Source organism: Megascapheus bottae, chromosome 31, assembly GCF_031878675.1.
Source record: "Megascapheus bottae isolate mThoBot1 chromosome 31, mThoBot2.hap1, whole genome shotgun sequence".
In the NCBI taxonomy this organism is placed as follows: Eukaryota; Metazoa; Chordata; class Mammalia; order Rodentia; family Geomyidae; genus Megascapheus; species Megascapheus bottae.
In genome coordinates this window covers 8,313,479-8,327,243 of record NC_143539.1, presented here as the reverse complement: position 1 = coordinate 8,327,243, position 13,765 = coordinate 8,313,479, and the positions used below count along the sequence as shown (strand labels likewise).

At 54.4% G+C, this 13,765-nt stretch overlaps 1 protein-coding gene across 5 annotated transcripts; it reads left to right on the top strand.

Moving 5' to 3' along the window:
* Positions 1-2,470: 2,470 nt before the first annotated feature.
* On the top strand, positions 2,471-12,523 carry Aplp1 (amyloid beta precursor like protein 1). Of its 5 annotated transcripts, none has more exons than XM_090322075.1 (17): positions 2,471-2,634; positions 3,557-3,700; positions 5,078-5,210; positions 5,374-5,486; positions 5,737-5,870; positions 5,960-6,144; positions 6,868-6,998; positions 7,379-7,453; positions 8,795-8,953; positions 9,038-9,166; positions 9,681-9,780; positions 10,843-10,950; positions 11,197-11,223; positions 11,382-11,452; positions 11,677-11,739; positions 11,872-12,015; positions 12,105-12,523. In XM_090322075.1, the coding sequence occupies exons 1-17, from the start codon at positions 2,512-2,514 to the stop codon at positions 12,201-12,203; spliced, it is 1,938 nt and encodes a 645-aa protein (XP_090178201.1). In that variant the 5' UTR covers positions 2,471-2,511; the 3' UTR covers positions 12,204-12,523. The 5 variants fall into 5 exon arrangements, with proteins under 5 accessions (XP_090178201.1, XP_090178200.1, XP_090178199.1 ...); XM_090322074.1 differs by having other exon boundaries at positions 5,078-5,228; positions 11,200-11,223; XM_090322073.1 differs by having other exon boundaries at positions 5,078-5,228.
* Positions 12,524-13,765: the final 1,242 nt, after the last annotated feature.

The following is a 13,765-nucleotide window of genomic DNA, read 5'->3' as shown; positions in this document are numbered from 1 at the left end:
CAGAAGTGGAGCTGTGGCTCAAGTGGCAGAATTCAAGCCTTGAGCAAAAACAGCTCAGCGACAGCACCCATGCCCTGAATTCAAGCCCCCAGGATACACACACACACACACACACACACACACACACACACACACACACACACACACACAAAAGGAAGAACAGGCCCACCTTGTTTCATCTTTCTCTGAGGGGCCCTATGGCTAATGGAATAGCAGCCAAGACAGCCATCCACTCCCTGGAAACAAAGATGGCTGCCATCTTGATTCCTTTAACTTTCCTAACAGACTCAAAAGAATTGGACCAATGCAGTGGGAATGGGATGGGAGCTATCACTGTGGAGGTAAAAGGAAAGGTGGTAATAGAAATCTTTATATTTAATAGTAATAAAAGCCAAAGAGGCAAATATACCTTGGGGTTTCTCCTGGTATTATTTGGGAGCAGGGTGGTTTTGAACATAGGGCTTCAGACTTGGCAAGGTCCTCTCCCACTTGAGCCATATCTCCAGCTCTTTGTGCTTTAGTTTATTTTTCAGATAAGATTTCTTTCTTTCCCTTTCTTTCTTTCCTTCCTTCCTTCCTTCCTTCCTTCCTTCCTTCTTTCCTTCCTTCCTTCCTTCCTTCCTTCCTTCCTTCCTTCCTTCCTTCCTTCCTTCCTTTCTTGCTTTCTTGCTTTCTTTCTTGCATTCTTGCTGGTCCTGGAGCTTGTATTCTGGGCCAGGCCTGAGCTCTTTTGGCTCAAGTCTCCTGCTCTACCACTCAAGTCACACCTCCACATCCATCTTTTTCTGTGATTAATTGGAGATAGGAGTCTCACAGACTTTCCTGCCTGGACTGGCTTTGAACTATGATCCTTAGATCTCAGCCTCCTGAGTAGCTAGGATTACAGGAGTGAGCCACCATGCCCAGCCTTTTCCCCCAGTACCACAGAATGAGATCCTTCTAACTCCTCAGTAACTGGTATTGTAGCCATGAGCCTACTCAATCATCCTCCCTAACCTTTGAGGTACAGAAGAGGCAAAACCCTAGTCCACCTCTCAGCCATTCGCTACTCTCTGTACATATGTAATACAGTTAAAAACAAACATAGCCATGTAAGCACAAGACACCCAAATGGAAGTTTGTACAGATTTGCACACAGGGCAGTTATACCAGTTGGTTAGGGAAAACAGAATTGTACACTCATTAGAGGAGACAAACCAGTAAACCAGTGAGCACTGAAGAAGAGGAAGAGAGACTTGGTGTAGCCTTTGATCCTTAGAGTGAGAATGGGGATTCAGGTCTCTCTCTGTGTCTCTGTCTCTGACTCTCTTTCTCATGTTGTTACTGGGGCTTGAACTCAGAGCCTAAGTGCTGTTCTTTAGTCTTTTTGCTGCTGGATCTCTAACCCTGGAGCCACAGCTCAACTTCCATTTTTTTACTGATCAATTGGGCATGAGTCTTGTGTCTTTTCCTGCCCATGCTGGCCCTGAACCTTGATTCTCAGATCTTAGCCTTCTGAGTAGCTAGGATTAGAGGTGGTGAATGCCTGGCTAGAATTTGATATAGATTTTAGTCTCTGACTCAAGCCATCCTCAATATGAAATGGGGGGAGACTTTGGAGGGTTGATTTGATTTTTGGATCCTTATGCTAGGGAGCTAAATGTCCAGAAAGGATAAGAAGATTTGAACTCCTAGATCTGAGGGAGAAAGGTGTGTGCGTGTGTGTGTGTGTGTGTGTGTGTGCACATGCAGGGGAGGGGTGTGTGTCTTGGTTTCTGCTTCTAAGAGAGGAGGGGCCTGAAGCTCAGGCTACTATAGCTGAATGAGAAAGGACGGTAAGGAGTAGGGAAATGGCTCTCCAATGTCGAATTCCCGATTATGAGGAACCTAGAGAAAGAAATGTATGAAGAAAGATCTCCAAAGATGCTCGTCCCCTTCCCCCTTTCCCCTGGCCTGGCCAGGAAGACAAAAACTAATTGTGTGGGTTGTCCCAGCTCTGATGCAGTCATGTTCCCAAGGGAAAGACTGGAAATCCAAACCCTACCCCTAATAGGGCCTTGGACAGAGGGCGGGATATCTGGGTGGGTCCTAAGGGGTACAGGAGCCGGTGATTCATGTACTAAAGTACACACACACACACACACACACCCCGGGTCCTCAATGCCCGGTCTGCCATCCAGACCTAGATCTTAGCCCGAGGATGGAGGGTGGGATGGGACTGGGGGGAGGGGGTGCTGGCGCAGGCTCCACCCCCACGCCGCCCCTCCCCCTGGGTTCCCGAGCGCCGCTCGCTGCGCAGAGCCCCGAGCTATTGTCCTGGCGCGGGGCGGGGCCGCGCGGGGCGGGGCTTCGCGGGGCGGGGCTTCGCGGGGCGGGGCGGGGCCGGCGGCGGCGGCGGCGGCGGCGGCGGCGACGGCGGCGTTGGCGCCGGGAGCTCCTGTCACCGCTCGGGCTGGGGCTGGGCCCGGATCAGGCCGGGGGAGGGGTGGGGTGGAGAGCGCTGGGGACGTGAGGGGTGGTGAGGGCCGGGACATGGGGCCCCGCAACCCCGTGGATCGCGGTCGGGGCCCGCCGCCACCTTTCCCTCGGCTGCTGTCTCTGTTGCTGCTCCTCCTGCGCGCGCAGCTGGCCTTCGGGAGCCCCTTTGGGGCCGAGGTGAGGCCTGGGGGAGAGATGGGGGGAAGGGGCTGGGGAAGGGGCGGGACCTGACCTCTGGACACCCCCCCACACACACCGCTACCCTAAATACGGACCTGTCCGAGGGCAGAAAGCACCGGTTGGATTTTTTTTTTTTACATTATTATTATTTTCCAGCCAGATGTGTTATTTGTGACATCGCCCCTTCCCCTTCCTCAAGATTTCAGGCCCCAGTCCTTCGTCACCTGTCAGTGCCAGCCCCTTCTTATCCTTCGCGATGTTAGGGATTGGCTTCCAGCGACCCCCCTCCCCCCAGACCACAACCTCTCGACATCTGCTCGCAGGGTTCCCCCTCCCCCCCACCAGGCGTCCAGGGTACTGTAGACCCAGATCTCACAGCCTCTGCATCCCCAGTCCGGCTCCTAGAACCCAGTGATCAGGCCTCCCAACGGTACCCCCCCCCCCCCCCGCCCCCAGGACGGAGCTCTCTGGTCTGCCAAGGCCTGGCATCCAGACCTGCAGCAGAGCCAGGCCCCGTCTGCCTTTGCGCCCCATCTAGGGATGGAGGGAGGAGGTGGGGGGTCAGAACACCTGGGTTCTGGGGCCTCCTCCCCGCCGCCACCCCACGATTCAGATTTAACCCCTTCGTGGGGGGGGGGAAGTGCTCCAGATCGGCTGCTCTGGGGGTGGAGGTGGAGCCTGTCTCCGCAGCAACAAGGCCGCAAGAAACCCGGGAGGGGGGGCGGAGAGAGGGAGGGAGGGGGGACCTGGGCTGCCATGGCAACGGCAGAGCTGGGGCGCCCCCGCCCTAAAGGGAAGCTGTTTCCCCGGGAACGAGCCCTTCACCACTCAGGTCCTTGGAGGAAGCGGGGTTCGGTGCTGGAGGGCAGAGGTCTGACCGTCCGGGGCCTGGGGGCGTCCCCGGGTCCTCCACCCCCAGGCGCCAGGCTCTGCCCAGGTGGCTGGGTTATGTGGGCACCTAACCCTTCACCGAGACCTGCGCACCGGCCGCTGGGAACCCGACTCCCAGCACTCGCAGCGCTGTCTCCGGGACCCCCAGCGCGCGCTGGAGTACTGCAGACAGGTGGGTGGGGCCGAGGGGGGCCGGCCGGCGGGGGGCGGGGGAGGGGGTGGGGCTCCAGGAGAGGCTGCGCTGAAACGGTGGGGATAAACTCAATCTGTAGAGAGGGGAACCGAGGGAACAAGCCTGCAGATGAAGGGAATTCGTTAAGTGTGGGGAGGGGGGGGTTGAAAGCTAGTGGGATCTGTGCAAGGGAAGGATGTGTAAGTGGGCGTGGTCAAGGGGAGGCGGGGCTAAGACAAAGGGGCCTGTGGACCAGTAAGAGGGGTGGGGAAGTGATGGAGCCCAGTGAGGGACCGGCTAGCGGGGGAGGGGGGGGGGGGCGTGACCGTGAAGGAGCAGGGCTAATGCAAAAAGAGCAAGGATTCGGTCAGAGGCCAGAGAAAGTCGGGGGGGGGCATGAAGGAGGGTGATGGGTGGGGTTGGAGTAGTGAGGGGGCACTTCTCCAATGGCCAGTGGCTTTAAAGGGGTCAGTTTATGGACAGGTAAAAGAGAAAGAGGAGCCTGGGGTGTGGCTCCAGGGCAAAGAGCATAAGCCTAGCAAGTTAGAGGTCCTGTGTTTAAACCCCAGTACCAGCCAGACACTGGGAACTGATACCTGTAAGGAAAGCTCCTCACAAGTGTGTGATATGGTGACTGGGGTTTGAAGCCAGCTTGGGCAGAAAAATGTGAGACTCTCATGTTCAATTAACTATGGAAACATTGGGACTGAGGGGGCTGGGAATGTGGCTTAGTGGTAGAGTGCTTGCCTAGCATGCATGAAACCCTCGATTCGATTCCTCAGAAAAAGTCAGAACTGTCCCTGTGGTTCAAGTGGTAGAGCCTTGAGCCCAGAGAGGCTCAGGGACAGAACTCAGGATTGGCAAAGAAAAGAAAAGTTGGAATTGAGCCAGGTGCTGCATCCTAGCTACTCAGGAGGCTGAGATCTGAGGATGGCAGTTCAAAACCCAGGCCAGGCAGGAAAGTCTGTGAGACTCTTATCTTCAGTGAACCACCAGAAAGCCTAAGTGGCGCTGTGGCTCAAAGTGGTAGGGCACTAGCCCTGAGCAAAAAGCCCAGGGACAGTGCCAGGCCCTGAGTTCAAGCCCCACAACCAACAAAAACAAAAACCAACAAACAAAGAAGCCAGAAGTGGAGGTATGTCTCAAGTTTGTAGGGCAACAGCCTATACTGGACACAATGAAGGAACTTTTAAGGATGAGCTGTGTGTGTGGGGGGGGCACATCTTTAGATATCTAAGACTGGTTCAATGGAGAAGTAAGGCCCAAAGGCTAGAGACGTTCTTAGAAATACAGACCCTAGCAAAGGGCCCAGCGGATGGAGAGGGCTGGCTGGCAGGCGAGGGCGGTGGACTGATCTCCCCTGGCTGGTGTCCACAGATGTATCCAGAGCTACACATTGCACGCGTGGAACAGGCTGAACAGGCCATCCCCATGGAGAGCTGGTGCGGGGGTGCCCGGGACGGCCGCTGTGCCCACCCCCATCCCCATGTTGTGCCCTTCCTCTGCCTGCGTGAGTCACAGACTGGAGGTGGGGACCAGAGACCTTGTCTCTGGCATTTCCAGCCAAACCGAGACACACCGGAGGAGAAGCTATTGAAGTTCTGAGGAGGGCGGGCTGGTAGCCTGCGGGTGCACCCTCATTCTGCTATTTTCCATATGCCCACATTCCCCAGCTGGTGAATTTGTCAGTGAAGCCCTGCTAGTGCCAGAAGGCTGCCGGTTCCTGCACCAGGAGCGCATGGACCAGTGTGAGAGTTCAACCCGGAGACATCAGGAGGCCCAGGAGGTCAGAGCCTGGGTCCGCCCATCCCTGCATCCCCTCCATAAGCCCAAGCCCTTAGCAACTTTTTTTTTTTAAACCAGAAAGCAGGAGTTTGGGCCAACAACCTGTTCTTCCCACTGAACTCTAGGAATTCTGTCACTCAGCCCCCCCCCCCCTTTCCTCCCCAAACCAGGAAACTAGCGCAAGACACAGCAGATATCAGGCTCCCCTTCCTGCTTTTCAATCCTGGCCTCTGGGCCTCCTCTTCCCACAGGCCTGCACCTCCCAGGGCCTCATCCTGCATGGTTCGGGCATGCTTTTGCCCTGTGGTGCAGATCGGTTTCGTGGTGTGGAGTATGTCTGCTGCCCTCCCCCTGCCACCCCAGATCCGTCTAGGACAGCGGTTGGGTGAGTGGGATGGGAATGCCCCACCCCCATCCCCAGGCACCTAGAGATACAAGGGTGGCTCTCACTTCCCGAATCTTCTGCTTTCTCAGTGACCCCTCCACCAGGTCCTGGCCCCTGGGAGCCAGAACAGAAGGGGGTGAGGATGAAGAAGAGGAGGAATCTCTCCTGCAGCCAGTGGATGATTACTTCGTGGAGCCCCCCCAAGCTGAAGAGGAAGAGGAGGAAGAAAGAGCCCCACCCCCAAGTTCCCATACCCCAGGGTTGACTAGCAAAGGTGAGGGCAGAGGCGGCCATCTTCCTTGCCCTCTTTCACCACCTGGGGGAGTCCCAACTGAGGGGATGGAGAGAACGGAGTAGGTTTGGGAGGATTAGTCTGTGATAAATGCAGAGGGATGGGGAGGTTTGGAGGTTTTGGGGAGTAGAGAAACCATTTGATAGGTTTCAGGGTCACTGGAAATGAAGATGGTAAAAAGGATTCTGTGCCAGGTGTCAGTGGCTCTCCCTGTCATGCTAGCTACTTGGAAGGCTGAGATCAGAGGATTGTGGTTCAAAACGAGCCTGAGCAGAAATGTCCCTGAGACTCTTTTTTTTGGGGGGGGGCCAGTCCTGGGGATTGAACGCAAGGCCTGAGCAATGTCCTTGGGATTTCCTCAAGATGAGTGTTCTACCACTAGCTACTCAGGAGACTGAGATCTGAGGATCTCAGTTCAAAGTCAGCCCAGGCACAAAAGTCCATAAGATTCTTATCTCCAGTTAACCACCAGAAAACTGGAAGTGGAGTGGTAGCCTTGAGCTGAAGAGCTCAGGGACAGAGTTCAAGCCCCATGACCGACAAAAAAAAAAAAGGGTTCTGAGCTTTGTGAATACAGGCAAAAGGCAGGAAATACATTTCCTCAGTGTCAACTGGGTAACAGCTGTGGTTAAACTGCTTGTGTGATGGGATGGTGTCTGGTGCTCTCAAGGACATAGTCCTTTAGCCTGATGCCTGGTTTTGCAGTCACCCCCACCCCGAGGCCCACCGATGGTGTGGATGTTTACTTCGGCATGCCCGGGGAAGTCAGTGAGCATGAAGGCTTCCTGCGGGCCAAGATGGACTTGGAGGAGCGCAGAATGCGTCAGATTAATGAGGTGACAAAACCCCCCTCCAGGACCCCACTACAACCACAGAGCTCTCCAAATACCAGGAGCACCTGGAAAGTACCTCCAAAAGCTCCCCCAGCCTCATTCAACCCGAAAAGCCCTCAACACCCCTTTCAAAGAAGACCAGGAACCCCACCCCTACCTGGAGACCCCCTGACATTGCCACCACTTTCTATGGAAACTCTGGTCCATGGCACTTGATCCCTCTGAATTCTTTTTGGATATCCTCTCTTGGGGTGCCAAAAGCCAGTGATACTGAGAGTTGTAGGTCCTCTAACGTTTTAGAACGGTTGGATCACTCACCATGTGAATGAGTGGGGAGGGAGGGTGGAATTCCTAAATCCAAAAGCTCCCCTTCCTCCTCCCAGGTGATGCGTGAATGGGCCATGGCTGACAACCAGTCCAAGAACTTGCCTAAAGCCGACCGGCAGGCCCTGAATGAGGTAGGACATCATCCCGTGATCTTTAGCACGTCTACCCCGCTATGCTGTACATTCTCTCAGCCTAGACTTGGCCTAGCCTGCCCCGTCCATTTCAAGTCTTCTCCTACTTCCTTCCCTCCCTTGGCCTTTCCAGGCCCCGCCCCTCTTGACCTTTCTTCTTCTGATTGGCCAGCTGTAGCCCTATTTACCTTGACTCCTCCCCCAGCTCTGGAATCTCCTTACAAGCCAGTTCCCATTGGCAGTCACCACTGCCAGTCACCACAGGCTCTTCTCAGCCCTCATTTTGAAGCAAGCTCTCAAGGTCCTTTTAGGCCCTGGCCCCTGGCTCTGACCAGTTCCATCCCAACCTCCTAACTCTGGCTCCACCTCCTTCAGCCTGGCCTTGGTGCAGCCCCCTCCCTATCCCATGCAGACCCCACTCAGGTGCACCTCCAACTCAACCCAGCCGGTACAGTTATGGGGCCTGTATGATGAAGGCCCTGCCTCCTCTGCAAGACTTGGTTCCAGTCGTTAATCCAGACTGTTCCCACTGAAAGATCAGTTCCCAGCAGGCTTAGTCCTTACTCCCACATTTTTTTTTTTTTTTGCCAGTCCTGGGGACTGAACTCAGGAACTGAGCACTGTCCTTGGGCTTTCCTCAAGGCTAGAGCTCTACCACTTGAGCCTCAGCACCACTTGTGGCTTTTCTATGTATGTGGTACTGAGGAATTGAACCTGGGACCTCGAGCCTGGCCTCATAAGCCTACTCTCTCCAGCTAAGACCCACTGAATCCCACCCCTACTTGCCCCCCAGCCCTGCCTTTCGAGACTCCCTTTAACTTAATTCTCACGTGTCTGTGTGTGTGTGTATTTACACTGGAGCTTAAACTCAGAGTCTGGGCTCTGTCCTTTAGCTATTTTGCTAAGGCTGGCACTCTACCACTTGAGCTACAGCTCCACTTTCTGCTTCTGAGTGTCTAATTAGCGATAAGAATCTCATCGAACCAGGTACTGGCTGAGACTGAGGATTTGAGGTTCAAAGCCAATCCAGGCAGGAAAGTCTGTGAGACTCTTATCTCCAATCAAACACCAGAAAACCAGAAGCTGCTCAATGTGGTAGAGCATTAGCCTTAAGCAAAAAGAGCTCAGGGACAGTGCCAGGCCTTGAATTCAAGCCCCATGAACCAACCAAAAAAAAAAAAAAGTCTCACAGACAATCCTGTCTCAGGGCTGGTTTCAAACCATGATCCTCAGATCTCAGCCTCCTGAGTTGCTGGGATTCCAGGCATGAGCCACCAAGTTCCCAGGCTCTTTCAACTCATTCTGACCTTCCCTGACCCTGACCCCTGTGCCCCTCGCCAGCACTTCCAGTCCATTCTGCAGACCCTGGAGGAGCAGGTGTCTGGTGAGCGCCAGCGTCTGGTGGAGACCCATGCGACGCGGGTCATTGCCCTCATCAATGACCAGCGCCGAGCTGCCCTGGAGGGCTTCCTGGCAGCACTGCAGGGAGACCCGCCTCAGGTATGGCGGTAGGGGTGGGGGACACAGGGAACAGGAGGTGACAAGGGTTAGGGTAGGCCTTGGCAGCCTTCGTCCTTCTCACAGGCAGAGCGTGTGCTGATGGCCCTGCGGCGATACCTGCGTGCTGAGCAGAAAGAGCAAAGACACACACTGCGTCACTACCAGCACGTGGCGGCCGTGGATCCCGAGAAGGCCCAGCAGATGCGTTTCCAGGTGCTTGCACGCTTCCAGACCCTACGTGTCCTGTGAGCTCCGCCCCTCACACCTCTCGTTCTTCTCTTTTCTTTTTTTGTTGGCTGTGGGGCTTGAACTCAGGGCCTGGACCCTGTCCCCCCGGGGTTTGTTTTGTTGTTGTTGTTCAAAGCTAGTGTTCTACCACTTGGTGCCACAGCACCACTTCCAGTGGTGATTAATTGGAGATGAGAGTCTCACAGATTTTCCAGCCCCAGCTGGCTGGGAGCCTTGATCCTCAGATCTCAGCATCCTGAGTAGCCAGGACGACAGGTGTGAGCCACTGGCGCCCAGCTTCTTCCTTCTCTTTGCATCCCGTTTCTTCTGCACTTTCCTTCTTCCTATGGCCCAGTTTCTTAACCTTTTATATCCTACTTCCTACTGTCTGTTATAGGTATGGACTACTTTTCCTTGGAATTCTCCCTTCTTCCTGCCTCAGTTTCCTCTTCGCAGGCCTGCAGGACCCAGTTCACCCTTTATTTTCTGTTCTCCACAGGTGCAGACCCACCTTCAGGTAATTGAAGAAAGAATGAATCAAAGCCTGGGGCTGCTGGATCAGAAGCCCCACCTAGCTCAGGAGCTGCGGCCCCAGATCCGTGAGTGTCAGCCCGCATTCCACATCTCTGAGGGGAGACTTAGCACCTCCCCACCATTTCAGTGATCTAGCCTTTGTAGCCCTGGAGCTTGATGATGCATTTCAACAGCCCTGTTTCTTTGTTCATGATTGGGTCATCTGGTCTGGGTTCAGCAAGATGGTTCTTCTGGTGGTCTTACCAGTAGTCAGGTGTGCAGCTATAATTAGGTGGTGGATGAGGTAAGGCTAAGACCCTGGCAAAGGTGCCTCATTCCCTCTCCATGTAGGGTCTCTCTTTCCCTGGAGCCTCTTTATGTGGTCTCCAGCAAGGCAGCTTTGTACTCAGGGTCTGGGCGCTGTCCCTGAACATTTTTTGCCAGTCCTGAGGCTTGAACTCAGGGCCTGGGCACTGTCCTTGGGCTTTCTCAAGGCTGGCGCTCTACCATTTGAGCCATAGCACCACTTCTGACTGTGGTACCAAGCAATCGAACCCGGGTCTTCCTGCATGCTAGGTGAGCACTCTACCATTAGGCCAAACTCCTGGCCCCATCCTTGAACTTTTTTGCTCAAGGCTAGTGCTCTGTCACTTGAGCTGCAGTCCAGTTCTTTCTTGTTGGTGGTTCATTGGAGATAAGAATAGCATGGATTTTGCAGCAGGGGCTTGTTTGCGATCATGATCCTCAGATCTCAGCCTCCTGAGTAGCTAGGATGACAGCACCCAGGTTTTTTTTGGCTATGTTCTGTTAGAATAAGTGACAAAATGAATTTAGATTCAAGGGAAAGAGCCTACACAAGAGCACGAATACCAGAAAGCATGACCTTACACAGCCCCCAAATTGACTGCGTCCTCCTCCTTGACCCCAAATCTCCTGATACTTAAGGAAGTCAGACTCTCAGGCCGGCAGCCTCCATCCTGACCACGAGGGGGCGCGTCCACCCGCCTTCCCCACTTTTCCAGGTCATATGTGTTGGCACCACACTTGATCTCTCTGCCATTGTACAAACAGGGCTCCATTCACTCACCCCATTTTGTTTGTGGAATCCTTCTACTCAGCCACCCCTCTACATCCCCCCCCCCCCGCAGAGGAACTTCTTCATGCTGAACATCTGGGCCCCAATGAATTGGAAGCCACTGTTCCTGGGGGCAGCAGCGAGGACAAGGATGGCCCCCAGCCATCAGATCCGAAGGAAGGTGAGTGAGCGTAAAAGGATGATCCCAGACTTTGGGGGGGATAAGCCCCTAATCTCATTCCTGATCTCCCCAAAGTCTGCTCCTCATCAGAGCCTCCACTGTGAGTGGAAAGGGACAGAGAGAAATGTCAGGGTGTAGAAGCCTCTGCCACCCCTTCTTTGATCTCCGGTAGGAAGTTTCTCCACTCTTTTGACAATAGCCCCCTCTCTTTACTCTTTCCTCCCACCTTGTCTCTCTGGCTGCCAGCAGACACCCCCAGGACCCTTCCAAAAGGTGAGCGTCAACCAGAGCAGACCCCAGCCACTAAATCCCACTGAATTCTAAACCCCAAGTAGAGAAAGGTCCATATCTTGGGAACCCCAGGATTCTTGGGGGGGTGAAATCCCCCTCTGGACCCTCCAGAGTGAGATGGAATTTGGGGGGGGGGTTAGGGTCCACAGAACAAGATGCTCCATCCCCTGGGAAAGAAAAGATGCCCCCTTTGGAGCAGAATGAGCAGAAGGTGAGGATGTTTGGCCTGGGAGGGGGGCGCTGAGGGAACGTAAGGGGGGGGGCTGGACCCCTGGCCCTGAGGGAGGGAGGTGCTATGGGTACCTAAGCCCAAGGTTGGAGAACATGGACTTTTGGATACTGGGAAAGAAGTGTGTGGGGGGGAGGGGGAGTGCCCTCCTGAGCTGGGGGAGGGGGATTCTAGGTTCTGTGACTTCCTGTCCTCCCCCCTCCCAGGTCAATGCATCTGCCCCAAGAGGTTTTCCATTCCACTCTTCGGAGATTCAGAGAGATGAGCTGGTAAGCCACAGATGTGGGGAACGTCTAGGGCGAGATCAGAGGTTAGTCTGTCTAGTGAGACGTCCTCAGAGGACACAGAGCATCCAAGTCGAGCCTCACAGATGTCTTTAGCCCCACCCTGCCTTCCCACAGGCACCAGCCGGGACAGGCGTGTCCCGCGAGGCCGTGTCTGGTCTGCTGATTGTGGGAGCTGGAGGGGGCTCCCTCATCGTCCTGTCGCTGCTGCTCCTGCGCAGGAAGAAGCCCTATGGGACCATCAGCCATGGAGTGGTGGAGGTGAGGAGGGGGTCGTGGTGTGGGCATGGATGGACCACAGGTCCTGGCGCTCAAAGCATGACCTCCTTCTGCCCCATCCTCTGCTGCAGGTGGACCCCATGCTAACCCTGGAGGAACAGCAGCTTCGAGCACTGCAGCAGCATGGCTATGAAAACCCCACCTATCGCTTCCTAGAGGAACGACCCTGAATCCACCCCTTGCCGCCAAGCAGCCCTCCAGGTCCTGGAGCCCCTAAAACCGCCCCCCCCAACTCCCAACCTAGGGGTGGGGGAGGAAAGTCTTTCCCCTTTCCCAATTCCGAAATTCCACCCCCCCATACACACACAAAAAATTCCCCAGGTGTTCCCAGCTGCTGCCCTTTCCCCCTGAGACAACTCCACACCCCCTCCCCTTAATTTATTTTGTAAGTTAATTTATTGCTTCTTAAAGTGACCCCTGCCTTGGTCCCAGTGTGGCCTCCCTGGAATTCCTTCCAACTAACTTCCCAATAAAGTCCTCTTCCCCACTAGACCATCTTGTGTCTCTTTGGGAGGGTCGGGGATCTCTGCCCCTACCCCGCTCCTTTACGATGGGTAAAGGGCCCTTTAAGAGTGGGCGTGGCTACGGGAAGGGCGCGTTGGTGGAGGGGCGTGGCTTTAGGGACTCTTCTGCGCCTGCGCAGGAGCTTTCTGTGGTGCTGACCAGGCCCCAGGCTCCACGTGTGGCTGCCAGATCCCCAAGGCGGGGGTCCCAGAGAGGGCCGCTCTACAGGTGCCTATGGAGAGATGACACCCTCACGTGTCCAGCTGTGCAGCCTTTGGGAATAACCTTCTCCAGATGCTGCTGCCTGCCCCAAGATAAGTTATTAGGGGAACCAGGAGGGTTGCTGTTGGCCCATAGAGATGGAACTCATCTGACCTCGGCTGTAAAGAGGAAATGGTGCCAAGAGAAGTTACAGGGTGAACCTGGGGTTGCATCTTGGGATAATGGGAACTGGGAATTCAATGCCTTGGCTATTTTGCCAACCTGTTGCCTAATTCATGATCCCATCAGCTCATCACTGCATCAGCTCATGCACTGCTGGCCGGATGTGGTGATGCATGACTGTAATCTCTCCACTCTGGAGGCAGAAGGGAGGAGGTCTCGGTTTCAAGGCCAGCCTGGGATACAGAGGGAGGCACTGTCTCCAAAAAAAGAAAAGAAAAGAAAAGCTGGGTGCTGCAACCCTTAACTACTCAGGAAGCTGAGTTCTGAGACTCATAGTCCAAAGTCAGCCCTACAAGAAAAGTCCATGAGATTCATGTCCAATAAACTATTCAGAAAACACCAGCAATGGCTCAAGTGGTAGTAGGCTAGCCTTGAGCAAAAGAAACTCAGGGACAACACCCAGACCCTGAATTCAAGCCCCAGGACAACAACAATGACTACTATTGCTATTACTACTACTGATAACATAATTTAAAAATTAATGGGGGAGGGGCCGGGAGTTTGGCCTAGTGGTTAAAGTGCTTCCCTAGCATGCATAAAGACCCGGGTTCGATTCCTTGGTACCACATACATAGAAAAAAGCCGGAAGTGGTGCTGAGGCTCAAGTGGTAGAGTTCTAGCCTTGAGAAAGTCCAAGGACAGTGCTCAGGCCCTGAGCTCAAGCCCAGGACTGGCAAAAAAAAAAAAAAAAAAAAAAAAAATTAATGGGGGAGGGAAATGGGGACCGAGACATGAGGGTATCAATGTTTGTGAAGTAATGCACCTTCTATCTGAATATATAATG

Coding starts and splice junctions, on each gene's coding strand:
- Aplp1 (XM_090322073.1), top strand. CDS start 2,512: ATGGGGCCCCGCAACCCCGTGGATCGCGGTCGGGGCCCGCCGCCACCT. Junction 6,999..7,378: donor GAATGCGTCAGATTAATGAG/GTGACAAAACCC, acceptor TCCTCCTCCCAG/GTGATGCGTGAATGGGCCAT. Junction 11,224..11,381: donor CCCCAGGACCCTTCCAAAAG/GTGAGCGTCAAC, acceptor GGGGGGGGTTAG/GGTCCACAGAACAAGATGCT.